Below are 15,468 nucleotides of genomic sequence, written 5' to 3'. Positions count from 1 at the left end.
CGTTGTTGGACAGGACAGAGAGAAATGGAGAGAGGAGGGGAAGACAGAGAGGGGGAGAGAAAGACAAGACACCTGCAGACCTGCTTCACCGCCTGTGAAGCGACTACCCTGCAGGTGGGGAATTGGGGGCTCAAACTGGGATCCTTAAGCCGCTTGACGCCACCTGCTTAACCCACTGTGCTCCCACCTGACTCCCACGAGAGCACTTTCGATGTATGGCGACCCCATTTGGTACCAAAAGCTCAAGCCCCAGTCCTCACACGTGACAAAGTGTGTGCTCTGCCAGGCGAGCTCCTCTCTCCTGATCCCTCGGGCGGTGCTTTTAGGACACAGATCAGCTGTGTCCTTCTTCAAAGCGTTTCCTCAAACCATCTCCACCCTCCCCCTGCTGAGAGGGACTCCGCCACACCAGGATGGTTGTTAACACCTCTCGGACCTTTACCAGGAGACATCAGGCTAACGGCTTTCTGTGTGATTGTAGTAGTGAAGTTCAGGACACATGATGTCACAACAGCCTGATCAACAGTCACCTCCACCTCTCTTCCAGACTTGTTTATGTAGCAGGCCGGGAAGGCCACATGCTTAAACTGCTCTCCTATATCAGTGTCAAACGCCTGACTCCAGCCCCCGCAATCATCTTCTATGTAAGTACGAATTCCACCATGAAAACACCTTCCACTCAAGTCTGGGTAGTGAAGCAAATGTGTATTTTAAGGTTTTCAAATGACCCAGGTTCCCTTAGTCCTAGACAGACAGACAGACAGACAGACACACAAACACAAACACACACACACACACACACACACACACACACACACACACACACGGAAACCTAGTGTTAGGAGATAGCTCACTTAGCAGAGCACAAGTTATCCTATGTGTGGACCTGAGTTTGGGCTTCAACAATAATAAATTTAAAAAAATAAAAAAATTATATATATAAAAAAGTTCACTGACAGCATTGGACTTGTGCAGGTACAAAACCCCAGCTCCCACACCACCACCCCCCCCCCAGATGATGCAAGGATCAAATGTTTAAAGTAACCCAGGGCTATCCCGGTTCAAGCCCCCAGATCCCCACCTGCAGTGATTTGCCTCACGGGCAATGAAGCAGGTCTGTAGGTGTCTATCTTTCTCTCCCCTTCTGTCTTCCCCTCCTCTCTTCATTTCTCTGTCTTGTCCATCAACGACAACAGCAATAACAACAATAATAGCAACAACAACGATGAACAAGGGCAAAAAGGGGGGAGGGGTGGCCTCCAGGAGCAGTGGATTCATAGTGCAGTCACAATGCCCTAGCGATAACCCTGGAGGCAAAATAAAGAACATCTTCTAGAGTCAAAATCTGACTTAACACCAACTACAATGGCACTGACAGGGGTGTTTCTTTCAGGCTAACGTATCTATCCACAGGCACCTCTGCAGTTTTCTGCGAAGAAACAAGAATAATGTTTCTACATACTAATAACCCAAGGATTTACCTTTTTTTTTTTTTTCCTACCAGGGTATTATAGCGATTATCTATATCATTCCTGGCAACATAAACTCACTAGTCAATTACTTCAGTTTTACTGCATGGTTCTTTTATGGCTTGACAGTCTTGGGGCTGATTGTGATGAGATTTACAAGGAAAGACCTGGAAAGGCCTATCAAGGTAGGTCTTAGTCTCCTGAATGTCACAAGTGGTTTCGACCCCTTGAAATGTACTACATGGAGGTAACTCCTTTAAATACTAAGAGTATGCCGCTCATTTCTAACGTGACTGTGACTCTATTGAGTGGAATTTGTTCATTTCTTTTTTTTTAAATTGCCAGCAGGGTTATCGCTGAGGGTCCAATGCCAGCAACGAGTCCACCATCTCTGGCAGCCATTTATTATTATTATTTTTTACTATTTTATTTAATAAGACAGGCAGAAGTTGAGAGATGAGATGGAGAGAGGAAGAGACTGCTTCATTGCTAAGCTGCTTCACAGCTAGTGAAGTATGGCCCCCACAAGTGGGGAGCAGGGGCTTAAGCCTAGGTCCTGGTGCATGGTAATGTGTACATTCAACCATGTGCATCACTGCCCGACCCCATTAAATTCCTTTTCTATTATTATTAGCCACCATAGTAATCACTGGGGCTCAGCACCTGTACAGCTCAACTGCTCCTGGCAGCCATATTTTTTTCCTTCTCTCTTCACTGCTCCCAGCAACCCCCCCTTTCCTTGCCTTTACTTGACAGATGACTTTACTTCACCTGCAGCACTGCTCCACCAATTGTGAAGCTTCCCCCACCTGCAGGGGAACTAGGAGGCTTGGAATGAGGCCCTTATGTGGTAATGTGTGCACTCTACTGGATATCACTGCTTGCCCCCCCCCTTTTTTAAGAAGCTTTTTCAGGTGGTCCGGGAGGTGGCGCAGTGGATAAAGCATTGGATTCTCAACCATGAGGTCCTGACTTCAATCCCCGGCAGCACATGTGCCAGAGTGGTGTCTGGTTCTTTTTTTCTCTCTGCCTATCTTTCTCATGAATACATAAACAAATTCTTTTTTAAAAAAGAAGCAGCTTTTTCAGGTAACCTTAGTTTACAAGCCTGTAAATGTTTTGGAGGTTTAATTTCTCACTTTGTGTCAATATACATTAGCATGCCTGTAGTTTGAATGCAGTCACTGAGCTTTGTATTCCTTGTTTTGTTTGCTAATCCCCTATGGCTGACGTCATTCTATTTTCATTTTGTATAACTACTTTTAATATTTGTGTACATCTGGTTTAGCGCTGATGAATTCCTTTAGTTACCGCTTGTCTGGAAAAGCTCACTGGCCCTCCGTCAAATCCAACTGATAACCTTAGCAGAGTAAAGTATTCTCGGGTGGAGATCACTTTCACTCAAATTTGGGGGATTGGGCAGTGGCACACCAAGTAGAGTGTACGCACACACTGCCATGTACAAGGGCCTGGGCTACAAGTCCTCAGTGGCAGCAGGGGAGCTTCATGAACAGTGAAGCAGTGTTGCAGGAATCTTTCTCTTTCTCTCCTTCGGTGTCCTCAATTCCTGTCTCAACCCAAAATTAAAAAATAAAGAAAACTCTGTATCATAGCCTGAGAGGCGGCACTGTGGATCAAATGTTGGATTTTTTTTTCTTTTATTTATTTACTGGATAGTGACAGAGAGAAATTGAGAGGGGAGGGGGAATAGATAGGGAGAGAGATGGAGTCGGGTGATAGCGCAGCGGGTTAAGCGCATGTGGTACAAAGCACAAGGACTGGCATAAGGATCCCGGTTCGAGCCCCCGGCTCCCCACCTGCAGGGGAGTCACTTCACAGGTGGTGAAGCAGATCTGCAAGTGTCTTTCTCTCCCCCCACTGTCTTCCCCTCTCTCTCCATTTCTCTCTGTCCTATCTAACAACGACAACATCAATAACAACAATAGCTACAACAACAATAAAAAACAATAAAAAACAAGGGCAACAAAAATAAATTTAAAAAATTTTTTAAGTCTTTAGAAAGGGGGAGAGAGAGAGAGAGAGAGAAACCTGCAGACCTGCTTCATCACTGGTGAAGCTTTTCCCCTGCAGGTGGGGCCTGGGGGCTTGAACCTGGGTCCTTGAGCACTGTCATGTGTGTGTGCTCAACCAGGTGTGCCACTTCCTGGCCCCTCAAGTGTTGGATTTTTAAGCATGAGGTGCCAAGTCAGTGATCTGAATGACAAATTTCAAAAACATAGGGGCTGGGCAGTAGCACACCAGGTTAAGCTCATGTAGTAAAAGTGCAAAGATGTCGGTTCAAGTTCCCGGCTCCCAACCGGCGGGGGGTTGGGGGGTACGGGTGGTCACTTCACAAGCGGTGAAGTAGGTCTTTTCCTCTCCGTCTCCCCCTCAGTTTCTCTGTCCTGTTGAATAAAATGGAAAAAACAGCCTACAGGAGCAGTGGATTTGTAGAGCCGGCACCAAGCCCCAGTGATAGCCCTAGAGGCAAAAACAAAACAAACAAACAAAAAACTAAGATAACGTGTGTGACCAAGCTATAATGCCATGTTGTCTTGCCTACAGGTGCCCATTGTGATCCCCATCTTGGTGACTCTTGTGTCTATATTTCTGGTCTTGGCCCCAATCATCAGTGAACCTGCTATGGAATATCTCTACTGTGTGATATTTATATTGAGTGGCCTTCTATTTTACTTTCCTTTTGTCCACTATAAGTCTGGATGGGCTCAGAAAATCTCAAGTAAGTACCCAGTTTAAAATATTATTGTACTATTAGTGAAGCACAGACAAGCACAGCATCCTGCAACCCCTCTTGTCCTAACTCCATCTTTCATAAGATCTCACACAACTAGCAAACTTCCCCTCCCTTTAGGGCTCACGGTCCTTCTAAGGATACACCTGTGGTCTTCTTCATTCCGGCAAACTAAAACATGTAGAAAAATACTTTTTAAAAAAATACTTATTCCCTTTTGTTGCCCTTGTTTTATTGTTGTAGTTATTGATGTCATCATTGTTGGATAGGACAGAAATGGAGAGAGGAAGGGAAGACAGAGATGGGGAGAGAAAGACAGACACCTGCGGATCTGCTTCACTGCTTGTGAAACGACTCCCCTTCAGGTGGGGAGCAGGGGCTCGAACCAGGATCCTTACGCTGGTCCTTGTGCTTTGCGCCACGTGCACTTAACCCGCTGCGCTACTGCCTGACTCCCAGAAACACTCTTAAGTTACAACATACATAAAAATTATCACTGGGGGCCCGGCAGTGGCACAGTGGGTTAAGTGCACATAGTACAAATATAAGGACTTGCGCACAAGGTTCCCAGTTGGAGCCCCTGACTCCCCACTTGCAGGGGGTTTGCCTCACGAGTGGTGAAGCAGGTCTGCAGGTGTCTTTCTCTACACGTCTTCCCATCTCAATTTGTCCTATCAAAAGAAGATTATCACCTTGACTGTTTTAAGGTCTAGTTCAGTATCCCCTCACATCACCATGGATCCAATCTGCAGAGCACCATTTTCTTTTGTCCAGTAAGCAGATGTTAGGTCTAAGGGCTTGCAGTATCACAGAGACCCAAAACAACAACAGATTTGGGACAATGGTTGTAGGTTTTCAATGTCAAAGCAACATTTGCTTTTCACTTAGCAATTTAGTTTCTGATCTATTTTAGGACAACTGTTGTCTGAAAGCTTAGCTACATTTCCTACAAGGCAGGAATTGGGTTGGGGACGATTTAAACTTGGATCCATACTACAGCAGCCATTGCAGTTATTGAGTAACTGGACTTGACTGTCAGTTTGCTTGACTGTCAGTTTGCTGCTTCCTCCTTCAGCCGTGTCTGAACAGGAATGACAGCCAACTTTTTAATTTATTTTCCCTTTTGTTGACCTTGTTATTTTTTATTGTTGTTGTAGTTATTGTTATTGCTGATGGTATCATTGTTAGGACAGAGAAATGGAGAGAGGAGGGGCGGGTAGGGAGGGGGAAAGAAAGATAAGATACCTGCAGACCTGCTTCACCACCTGTGAAGCGACTGCCCTGCAGGTGGGGAGACAGGGGCTTGAACCAGGAACCTTATGCCGGTCCTTGCACTTTGCACCACCTGCTTAGTCCACTGCGCTACCACCCAACTCCCAACAGCCAACTTTTGAGGCGCTCCTATGTGGTCTTTATACACACAACATAGGGAGAATAAACAAGGTACAAAATAGCGAAATCCAAGCTGAGACTTTAGATAATCAGTCAGCATGGACTGAGAATGTCTTTGCCAAGTTTGGGAATATTCCAGATTCTCTCCTCTCAGCCGCCATGTGCTCTTCTATGAAACCTGCCCTAAGCTAGAGAATCGGATTATTGCCTGCTGAATAGCCAACTAAAATACAGCTTTATTTAATTTCCACCAGGGATGTTCTTCCTTTCTACCACTGCCACCTCTAATCCCGACCTAAACTCATTAAGCTCATCTCTCAGGGTTGCAGGCACTGTGACAGACAGTAACGAAAACTTGTAACTGAGACAGGCTGGGAGTATGGATCGACCTGTCAATGCCCATGTTCAGTGGGGAAGAAATTACAGAAGCCAGACTTTCCACCTTCTGCACCCTATAATGACCCTGGGTCCATACTCCCAGAGGGATAAAGAATAGGAAAGCTTTGGGAGCAGGCAGTAGTGCAGCAAGCTAAGCACAGGTGGCAGAAAAGTCCAAGGATTGGCCTAAGGATCCTGGTTCGAGTCCCCGGCTCCCCACCTGTAGGAGAGTCGCTTTACAGCCGGTGAAGCAGGTCTGCAGGTGTCTTTCTTTCTCTCCCCGTCTTCCCTTCCCCTCTCCATTTTTCTCTGTCCTATCCAACAACATCAATAACAACAATAACTACAATTATAAAACAAGGGCAACAAAAGGGAATAGATATTAAAAAATTTTTTTTAAAAAGGGAGTTGGGTGGTAGCGCAGCAGGTTAAGCGAACATGGTGCGAAGTGCAAGGACCAACATAAGGATCCTGGTTCTTCACAGGTGGTGAAGCAGATCTGCAGGTGTTTTTCTCTCCTCATCTCTGTCTTCCCCTCCTCTCTCCATTTCTCTCTGTCCTATCCAATAACAATGACATCAATAAGAACAACAATAATAACTACAACAATAAAAGAACAAGGCAACAAAAAAGGAATAAATTTAAAAAAATTAAAAAAGAGAATGGGGGGCCACGTGGTACAAAGCACAAGGACTGGTTTAAGGATCCCAGTTCAAGCCTCTGACTCCCCACCTGCAGAGGAGTCGCTTCACAGGCGGTGAAGCAGGTCTGCAGGTGTCTTTCTTTCCCAGTCTTCCCCTCTCCTCTCAATTTCTCTGTCCTATCCAACAGCAGCAACAACAATAATAGTGACAATTAACACGGGCAACAAAAGGGAAATAATGACCTCCAGGAGCAGTGGATTCATAGTGCAGGCACTGAGCCCCAGCAATAACCCTGGAGGCAAAAATAGGAAACCTTTCAAGGGAGAAGACTGGATACAGAGTTCTGGTGGTGGGAATTATATGCAATTGTACCCCTCTTATCCTATGGTCTTGTCATTACTTCCATTTTATAAATAAAAAAGGGAAAAAAACAACTCACTACTAAGAAAAAGTTTTTCCTATGCCTCTGAAAACTAACTCTTGTTCAAATGCATATATAAGTGATGCTTCATATTTTTCCTTTTTTATAAATATGGTGGCAACAAAATATTTAGCAGGTTCCTAATGTGTTAATGGGAAGTTAACTTTTCTCTAAGGAACCACTGTGACTCAGAGAATGGCTGACTGCCTCTAGCCATGGGCATCTAATAGACCTGCCAAGGAACAGTTATTGCTGCTCACGGATCAGGAAGATGAAGTTAATTCTTCTAACTGCACTTTCTGATTTTTACTCCAGATCCTGTTACTATGTACCTTCAGATGCTGATGGAAGTTGTCCCACCAGAAGATGATCCTAAGTAAGAAGCTTAGTCTCCCTGTGGCCATGGCTAAGCTGTGATGAATTTATTTTTGTAAGTGTTATCTGTGTGGTTATTCTTGATGTTCTTCTTTGGTTTTTTCTTTCTTTTAAAAACCTATTCAAATCTTTGTAATCCTGTTGTTTTTCATTTTTTTCCTGAGTCTGGGCCCCCAACCACGCATGGCAGCACCACTGTTTTATTCTCCTTTGCAGTGCTGAGGTTGTTACACTTCTAATGAACATTAAGGCTTAATTTTTTTTCCTTATTATCTTTATTTGTTGGGACAGAGACAACCAGAAATAAGAACAAAGGTGATGAGAGAGGGAGACAGAGTACAACTGCAACACTGCTTCACCACTTGTGAAGCTTTCCCCCTGCAGTTAGGGACTGGGGCTCAAACCCGGGTCTTTGCACATTATATGTGCGCTCAACCAAGTGCACCACCACCTGGCCCCAGATTTTTTTTTTTTCACCAAAGCACTGCTGGAGGTTGAACTTGGGACCTCTTGTGCCTCAGGCATGAGAATCCTTTTGCGTAATGATTATTATCTCTTTCCTGCTCATATATACCCTTCTCTTTTTAAAATATTTATTTTATTTTTGTTGCCCTTGTTTTTTATTGTTGTAGTTATTATTGTTGTTGTTACTAATGTCGTCATTGTTGGATAGGACAGAGAGAAATGGAGAGAGGCGGGGAAGACAGAGAGGGAGGAAGAGAAAGATAGACACCTGCAGACCTGCTTCACTACCTGTGAAGCAACTCCCTTGCATATGGAGACCTGGGCTCAAACTGGGATCCTCATGCCGGTCCTTGTGCTTTGCACCACACGCACGCTTAACCTGCTGTGCTACCACCTGACTCCAAATTCTCTTTTTAAAAAATTTTTAAATTATCTTTATCAGATAAGAGACAGCCAGAAATTGAGAGGGAAGTGGGAGATAGGGAGAGAGACAAGAGAGAGACTCCTGCAACACTGCTTCACTGCTTGTGAATCATTCTCCCTATAGATGGGTACTGGGGGTTCAAACCTGGGTCCTTGCGCACAGTAACATATGTGCTCAACCAGGTGTACTACCACCCAGCCCCCTAATACCTTTCTACTTTAAAAAAAAATTTTATTTGGGGGTCGGGCGGTAGCGCAGCAGGTTAAGCACAAGTGGCGCAAAGCCCAAGGACCGGTGTAAGGATTCCGGTTCAGGACCCCAGCTCCCCACCTGCAGGTGGTGAGGCAGGTCTGCAGGTGTCTCATCTTTCTCTCCCCCTCTCTGTCTTTCTCTCCTCTATTTCTCTCTGTCCTATCCAACAACAACGACATCAACAACAACAGTTATAACTACAACAACAAGGGCAAAAAAAGGGGAAATAAATAATAAAAAAAAAATTTTAAAGAAAAAAAATTATTTATAAAAAGAAAACACTGGGGAGTCGGGCGGTAGCACAGTGGGTTAAGCGCAGGTGGCGCAAAGCACAAGGACCGGAGTAAGGATTCCGGTTTCAGCCCCGGCTCCCCACTTGCAAGGGAGTCGCTTCACAGGCAGTGAAGCAGGTCTGCAGGTGTCTGTCTTTCTCTCCCCCTCTCTCTCTCCATTTCTCTCTGTCCTATCTAACAATGACAACATCAATAACAACAGCAATAAAAACTACAGCAACAATAAAAAAACAACAAGGGCAACAAAAGGGAAAATAAATAACTATTAAAAAATAATAAAAAAAAAAGGAAACACTAACAAAAACCATAGGAGAAGAGGGGTACAACTCCACACAATTCCCACCCCCAGAACTCCGTATTCCATCCCCTCCCCTGATAGCTTTCCTATTCTTTAACCCTCTGAGAGTATGGACCCAAGGTCATTTTGGGATGCAGAAGGTGGAAGGGTTGGCTTCTGTAATTGCTTCCCTGCTGAACATGGGCTCCCTTAATTCTTTTTATTTATTTATTTATTTTCCCTCTTGTTGCCTTTGTTGTCTTTGTTGTTATTGATGTCATCGTTGTTGGATAGGACAGACAGAAATGGAGAGAGGAGGGGAAGACAAAGATAGACACCCGCAGACCTGCTTCACCGCCTATGAAGTGACTCCCCTGCAGGAGGGGATCTGGGGGCTCGAACCGGAATCCTTATGCTGGTCAGTTCTTGCGCTTTGCGCCACCTGCACCTGACCCTCTGTGCTGCCGCCCGATTCCCCCCTTAATTCTCTTAATGGGAGTTCTAGACAAAAGTGACAGGGTGTTTGCTAAGCTGACATGACTAATGGTTAGGGAAGGCTGAGTTAAGAACTACACCAGTGTGGGGGAGGTAATAAGGAGCCATATTACACCTCCTGCCAGGGTAGTGTCTAAATCCAGTAACCAGTAAGATATACAAATTTATGTATTAAATTGGGAAGATATTTACTTTGCTGGAGATACAAGTTTAAATATTAGAGTATGAATGTTTTGGCACACTGCTGGCACTTTGGTCAGAACCATCAAGTGTGGTACAACGTTAATATGCACTGGAAATACTTTAAAAAATATGAAAAGTAACAGTTCTGTGAAAACACTGAAATTTTATTGATGCTGTACTGCAAATGATGTTCCACCAGCTGACCAAGTATGTGAACAATTTCAGAAGCACAGAAACAAAAACATTCTTGCATTGTTCCAAACATGGAATCAGTACATAACAGAACAAAAAATGAATTAAAAAAAAACTTCCAACTATTAATAAATGTAGACATCTGTAGTCAAGAAGTACATCAAGACTTAGAATATATCGCCCTCCACTCCAGTATTTTAACTGGCACTACCCCTTATTTGGAAGCAGGAACCCTGACTATGTGGATGCAGGAAACACCTACTTGTGTAGCTCTATCACTTGCTGTTATTATTTATCTTTTACCTCCTGAGAGAGACTAACCAAAGCTAAGCATAAACAGCAGGTGGCTGGCGGCCACAGGGAAAGTCAATACAACACAAAAGGCTTTCCTCAGCAAGAGCAAAAGCTGAATCTACAGAAACTGGCCCCTGGTGAAGGTACTAGAAGCAAGCCCTCTGCAGTGAAAACCTTTGCCAGCAGAGACATCAGAGCTTTCCACTTCCTGGAAAACCTGCCCGATTCTCAACAAGGAAAAGCTGGTGCCTGGACTAGACGCCCTCCCACTGAAGGGCAGGTCTGACACCCCCCCCCCCACCTCCAGTGTGCAGGACAAAGCCTCCAATCCAGCAGCATGCTGGGGGCACCCTGAGCCGAAGTTAGGTGTGCCATGAGGGGGATTTTTTTTTTTACAGATGAGGAAACTGAGAGTCAAGACTGTGAGCAGAGTCTGCTAACGGGTTGTTGAAGATGGCCCCTCCCGCAGGTGGTGGTTATTTATATATAAATGCGGGCATCTGTGTTTTCTGGTGTGAAAATTAAGAAAGATCTTGGCATGGGGCCAGGAGACAGCTCACTCAATAAAGTACACGTGTTACTCACATGAGGCCCTGAGTTCAAGCCCTGGGCCACCACATGGGTTAAGTTTCACAAGCAGTGGAGTAGTGTTGTGGTAGCTCTCTTTCTCTCTCTCTCTCTCCCCCCCTCTCACTCTCTTTCTCCCCCTCTCCATATAATAAAGGGGGTAAAAAAAAGGGTGCCGGGAGAAAAGGAATATGCAGGTACAGAGCCCCAGCAAGAACTTGGAGGCAGCCACACAGTTACGAACCATGAGAACCATACGAACCACTTCTAAGTAGAGCCACCAGACTCATACTGAAGCCCTACTGGTTTTGGATTTCTCAGCAGCTCACCTTTCTAACTTCTCTGACAGGACAAGTCAGGTTCTAAGCATCCCTGAGTTTACGCAGTAATGACATACACATTCTTTCAAAAAAACTGCTTGAAACGCCATGTCAGTTTCAGGCCAGGGTGATGAGAGGTGTGAACTTTTATAGGACCCATCACATTCAAGTGTTGAGTGTTACCTCCAGGCACTTTTGATCAAAAAAAGACATCTCTGTCCCACCTGTACAGGTCACTGTAAAATCAGAGGATTCTTTAGAAGTTGTAGCCTTTCCCTCTAGAAAGTTCTGGTCTGAATGGCAAAGCTGAAGTGACCCCATTTCTCCTCTTGGACTAAGTCTTCATAAGAAGTAATCCTAAACTACTCTTAGTAGCTTTAAATATCTTAAGAATACTAGATGATTAAGATGTATATAAAGAGTTACCTACTAAGCAGTGTTCAGGGTTTTTTACAACAGAAATCTCAGTCTATGTGTATATGACAAGTTTTTTAGGAGTGCATCTAAATTAAGAACAAAAACAAAACAAACAAACAAATCTAACTCCAAATGATTCACATAATGACCCCAATGTTATGGGGTTGAGAGGCAACGAGCAGATCCCACCGTTCAACGGAACCAACACTTTGTCTCTCTGCTTCTGGACACTGCTTCCATACTCCTTGGATGTTCTTAATAAGCCCATTTTTTAAAAGTGAATTAGGAGATTTTCATCATTACCAACCCCAGAGCTACAAATGGCTTAGTAGTTATTTATCTTTGCACCAGAAAAGGTTTGGATATGACTGCTTCTTTCCTTAACTTCCAGTAACTTAGCCACATGCATTTGGTTCCAAAGGTTTCCGGCCATTCTGCAATATTTACTTCACATTCTCATTCACTCTCACTTTCATCTTCTTTTGAAGAACTGTCACTGCTCTCAAACACCTCTGCCACTTTGCAAGGCAGCTTCTTCGAATTTATAACTAAAAGAGTTCGATATTATAAAAATAAGTTAGCTGTAAAATAATTAGCAGAACCTCCCCACAATACTTTGGGTCAATATCTCTTGTTTTATAAGTTATTTTTATAACTTATTTTATAAGTTCATTATCTTGGGCAAGAAATGAGCAGCTAGAACATGCCTGCTTATAAATTATTTTTCTGTGAGTTGGGCAGTATAGCGCAGCAGGTTAAGTGCACATGGCACGAGGCGCAAGGACCGCATAAGGATCCGGTTCAAGCCTCCAGCTCCCCACTTGCAGGGGAGTCGCTTCACAGGCATTGAAGCATATCTGCAGGTGTGTATCTTTCTTTCTCTCCCCCCCCCCGTCTTCCCCTCCTCTCTCCATTTCTCTCTGTCCTATCCAACAACGACATCAATAACAACAGTAATAACTACAACAATAAAACAACAAGGGCAACAAAAGGGAATAAATAAATATTTAAAAATAAATAAATAAATACTTTTTCTAGGGAAAAAAAGTCTGCTCAACTTTTCTAAGAATGTGTGTTTATAACCAAGACTTGAAACATATTCAGGCCAGAACAATTAGTACCGAGATTAACAGCAAAAGGAAACTTAACTCCAAATGGCTTCCTATTATTATTATTAAAATGTTAGTGCAAAGGCTGCACGTCTGAAGTAAGCTATAAGATTGTATGCACCCCCACAACACTCAGAACCTACAACTCTCACCCTTGGAGAAGTGGCTCTCCTCTTCACAGTCTTCCCAGTGATCAAAATCAAAGGCCACATTAGGATTCTGTTCAATATAACAATTCAGAGTAAGAGAGGCTAGAACATACTTATGGTGTAAAGGCCAGCCATCATTGATTTCAACTCACCTTCTTCTTGAGTAGGCTACACCAAGATTCCCTTCTCTCTTTTACAAGAGTGATGATAGGCTCCTCATTTATGACTGTGCATTTGCAATCATCTTTTATTATGTTGGCCTGGAGCTCCATATCTGCCAAATAAAATTTGTCTTCCACCCAGGCACTACGTTTATAAAAACAAAAAGTCAGCTTTTCAAAATTGGGAAATACTACTCTACTTTATTAAGATACACAGACATGTAATTAACCTACCTGAAAACAACCCTATCTCTGGAATATTTACACTTGTAATCTTTTACATTTCTTATTCTTATTTTTAATATGACCACATCCTCTTTCTGGAACCATTTTATTTGTGGGTGTAAGCTGGAAGGAAAAGGTATACACACATCACTATTTATTTGATTGTGAAAGAAACAAAGTAGATTACCAACCAATGGATGGATATACCTTTTCACAGGCTCGATGTTTTTGCTAACAGAAACACCTCCAATATTTTCAGATAAAGTTTCTGTACAAAAAAAAAATCAAATTTTTCTATAAGTTAACAAGTTATTTATATAGAATTCCATGTCTATATTAAATGTTTCTGTGCTTTATGCAAGTTTTAGCTGAGACAGTTCAAAAACTGTAAATTTCATAGTAACCCAAGTATGTAGTTGTGAAGATCAACTTAACAATTAAATGCACAACACTTAGTAAAGCTAACTAAGGACAGACTTTACAAGTAATAATACTGAACAAGCAGGAAGAGCTAGGGAAGACAACAGAGTGGTGATACAAAAAGGCTTTCATGCCTAAGGCTCCAGAGTCCCAGGTTCAACCCTCAGCACCAGCATAAACCAGAGCTAAGCAGTCCTTTGGCCTTTCTATATCTCTATTTATTAAAATAAATAGGGAGTTAGGTGGTAGCGCAACAGGTTAAGCGCATGTAGCATGAAGCACAAGGACCAGCTGTAAGGCTCCCAGTTCAAGTCCCCGGTTCCCCACCTGCAGGGGGGTCGCTTCACAAGCAGTAAAGCAGGTCTGCAGGTGTCTATCTTTCTCTCCCTCTGTCTCCCTCTCTTGGTTTCTGTCTTATGCAACAACAACAATAATAAAAACTACAACAATATAAACAACAAGGGCAACAAAAGGGGGAGAAGCAAATTAAAAAAAATAAAGTATATATGAACAAGTAGGAGTTAAACTACCTTTTTTTTGCCTCTAGGTTATCGCTGGGGCTCAGTGCCAGCACTATGAATTCATGGATTCTGGTGGCCATTTTCCCTCATTTCATTGGACAGGACAGAGAGAAACTGAGGGAGGAGGGGGAGAGACACCTGCAGACTTGCTTCACCACTTGTAAAGAGTCCCTCTTGCAGGTGGGGAGTTGGTCCTTGTGCTTAGTACTATGTGCATTTAACCAAGGTGCACCACCATCCGGCACCCTTAAGCTACTCTTTGAGAAGATTCAGTATTAAAATCAATGACCACAGGATACAAACGTCTAGGCTTCTTTGCTGTCATTTACTGCTAGCATCCATCACTAGGGAAAACTAGGCCAATGGCCAGCAGTCAATATACTACGGAGCCAATGCTACATGTAATTTTTTTTCTTTTTGGATAGGACAGAAATTGAGAGAGGAGAGGGAGAGAGAAAGATAGACACCTGCAGACCTGCTTCATCGCTTGTGAAGCAACCCCCCTGCAGGTGGGGAGCCAGGGACTCGAACCGGGATCCTTAGGCCGGTTCTTGCACTTTGTGCCACCTGCACTTAACCCGCTGTGCTACCGCCCGACTCCCTCACAACTTTTTAAAGGAGGAAATTAGAGAGGAACAGACAAGAGGAAATGCATGGCAGTATTACTCTATCATTCACATTCCTTCACTCACTGAGACTCCCTCTTGGTGTCATCCATGGTGTTCTATGTAGTGTCAGAACTTAAATCCAGAGGCTCATGCATAAAAAGTGTATGATCTTTTTTTTTTCCCTTCCACGGTTATTTCTGGGTTCAGTGCCTGCACCATGAATCCACTGCTCCTGGAGGCCATTTTTTCCCCTTTTTGTTGCCCTTGTTGTTGTAGCCTCGCTGTGGTTATTATTATTGCCATTGTTGATGTTGTTTGTTGTTGGGTAGGACAGAGAGAAATGGAGAGAGGAGGGGAAGACAGAGAGGGGGAGAGAAAGATAGACACCTGCAGACATGCTTCACCACCTGTGAAGTGACTCCCCTGCAGGTGGGGAGCCAGGTGCTCGAACCAGGATCCTTACACCGGTCCCTGCACTTTGTGCCACATGAGCTTAACCCATTATGCCACCGCCCAACCCCCAAAAAGTATATGTTCTTATCAGGTAAGCTATTTCCTGGTTCTTCAACATAACATTTCTAAATCAATTTAAACTTTCAAACTAAGACATTTAAAGAAAGTCTCCATCCAAAGGCTTGAACAACAATTTTTCACAAGTGACTTTA

General features: G+C 43.6%; 2 protein-coding genes across 2 annotated transcripts in view; one reads left to right on the top strand and one right to left on the bottom strand.

The window, feature by feature from the left end:
* The window catches only part of SLC7A9 (solute carrier family 7 member 9), a 30,578-nt gene extending 23,011 nt beyond the window's left edge, over positions 1-7,567 (top strand). The window contains exons 11-14 of the mRNA XM_060185675.1: positions 548-644; positions 1,505-1,654; positions 4,035-4,209; positions 7,372-7,567. Of these exons, the coding sequence (XP_060041658.1) occupies positions 548-644; positions 1,505-1,654; positions 4,035-4,209; positions 7,372-7,436 (487 nt within the window). The 3' untranslated portion in view covers positions 7,437-7,567. The remainder of the gene's footprint in view (positions 1-547; positions 645-1,504; positions 1,655-4,034; positions 4,210-7,371) is intronic.
* Positions 7,568-9,969: 2,402 nt separating this feature from the next.
* Positions 9,970-15,468, bottom strand: part of TDRD12 (tudor domain containing 12) — an 81,436-nt gene continuing 75,937 nt past the window's right edge. Inside the window, exons 29-33 of the mRNA XM_007539503.2 lie at positions 13,462-13,522; positions 13,264-13,377; positions 13,021-13,174; positions 12,872-12,938; positions 9,970-12,158 (exon numbers count right to left, since the gene is read on the bottom strand). Of these exons, the coding sequence (XP_007539565.2) occupies positions 12,067-12,158; positions 12,872-12,938; positions 13,021-13,174; positions 13,264-13,377; positions 13,462-13,522 (488 nt within the window). The 3' untranslated portion in view covers positions 9,970-12,066. The remainder of the gene's footprint in view (positions 12,159-12,871; positions 12,939-13,020; positions 13,175-13,263; positions 13,378-13,461; positions 13,523-15,468) is intronic.

The sequence above is a fragment of the Erinaceus europaeus genome, chromosome 2, assembly GCF_950295315.1.
Source record: "Erinaceus europaeus chromosome 2, mEriEur2.1, whole genome shotgun sequence".
Taxonomy (NCBI): Eukaryota; Metazoa; Chordata; class Mammalia; order Eulipotyphla; family Erinaceidae; genus Erinaceus; species Erinaceus europaeus.
Note: the sequence above shows the minus strand (reverse complement) of the source record. Positions and strands in the feature narration are given on the sequence as shown.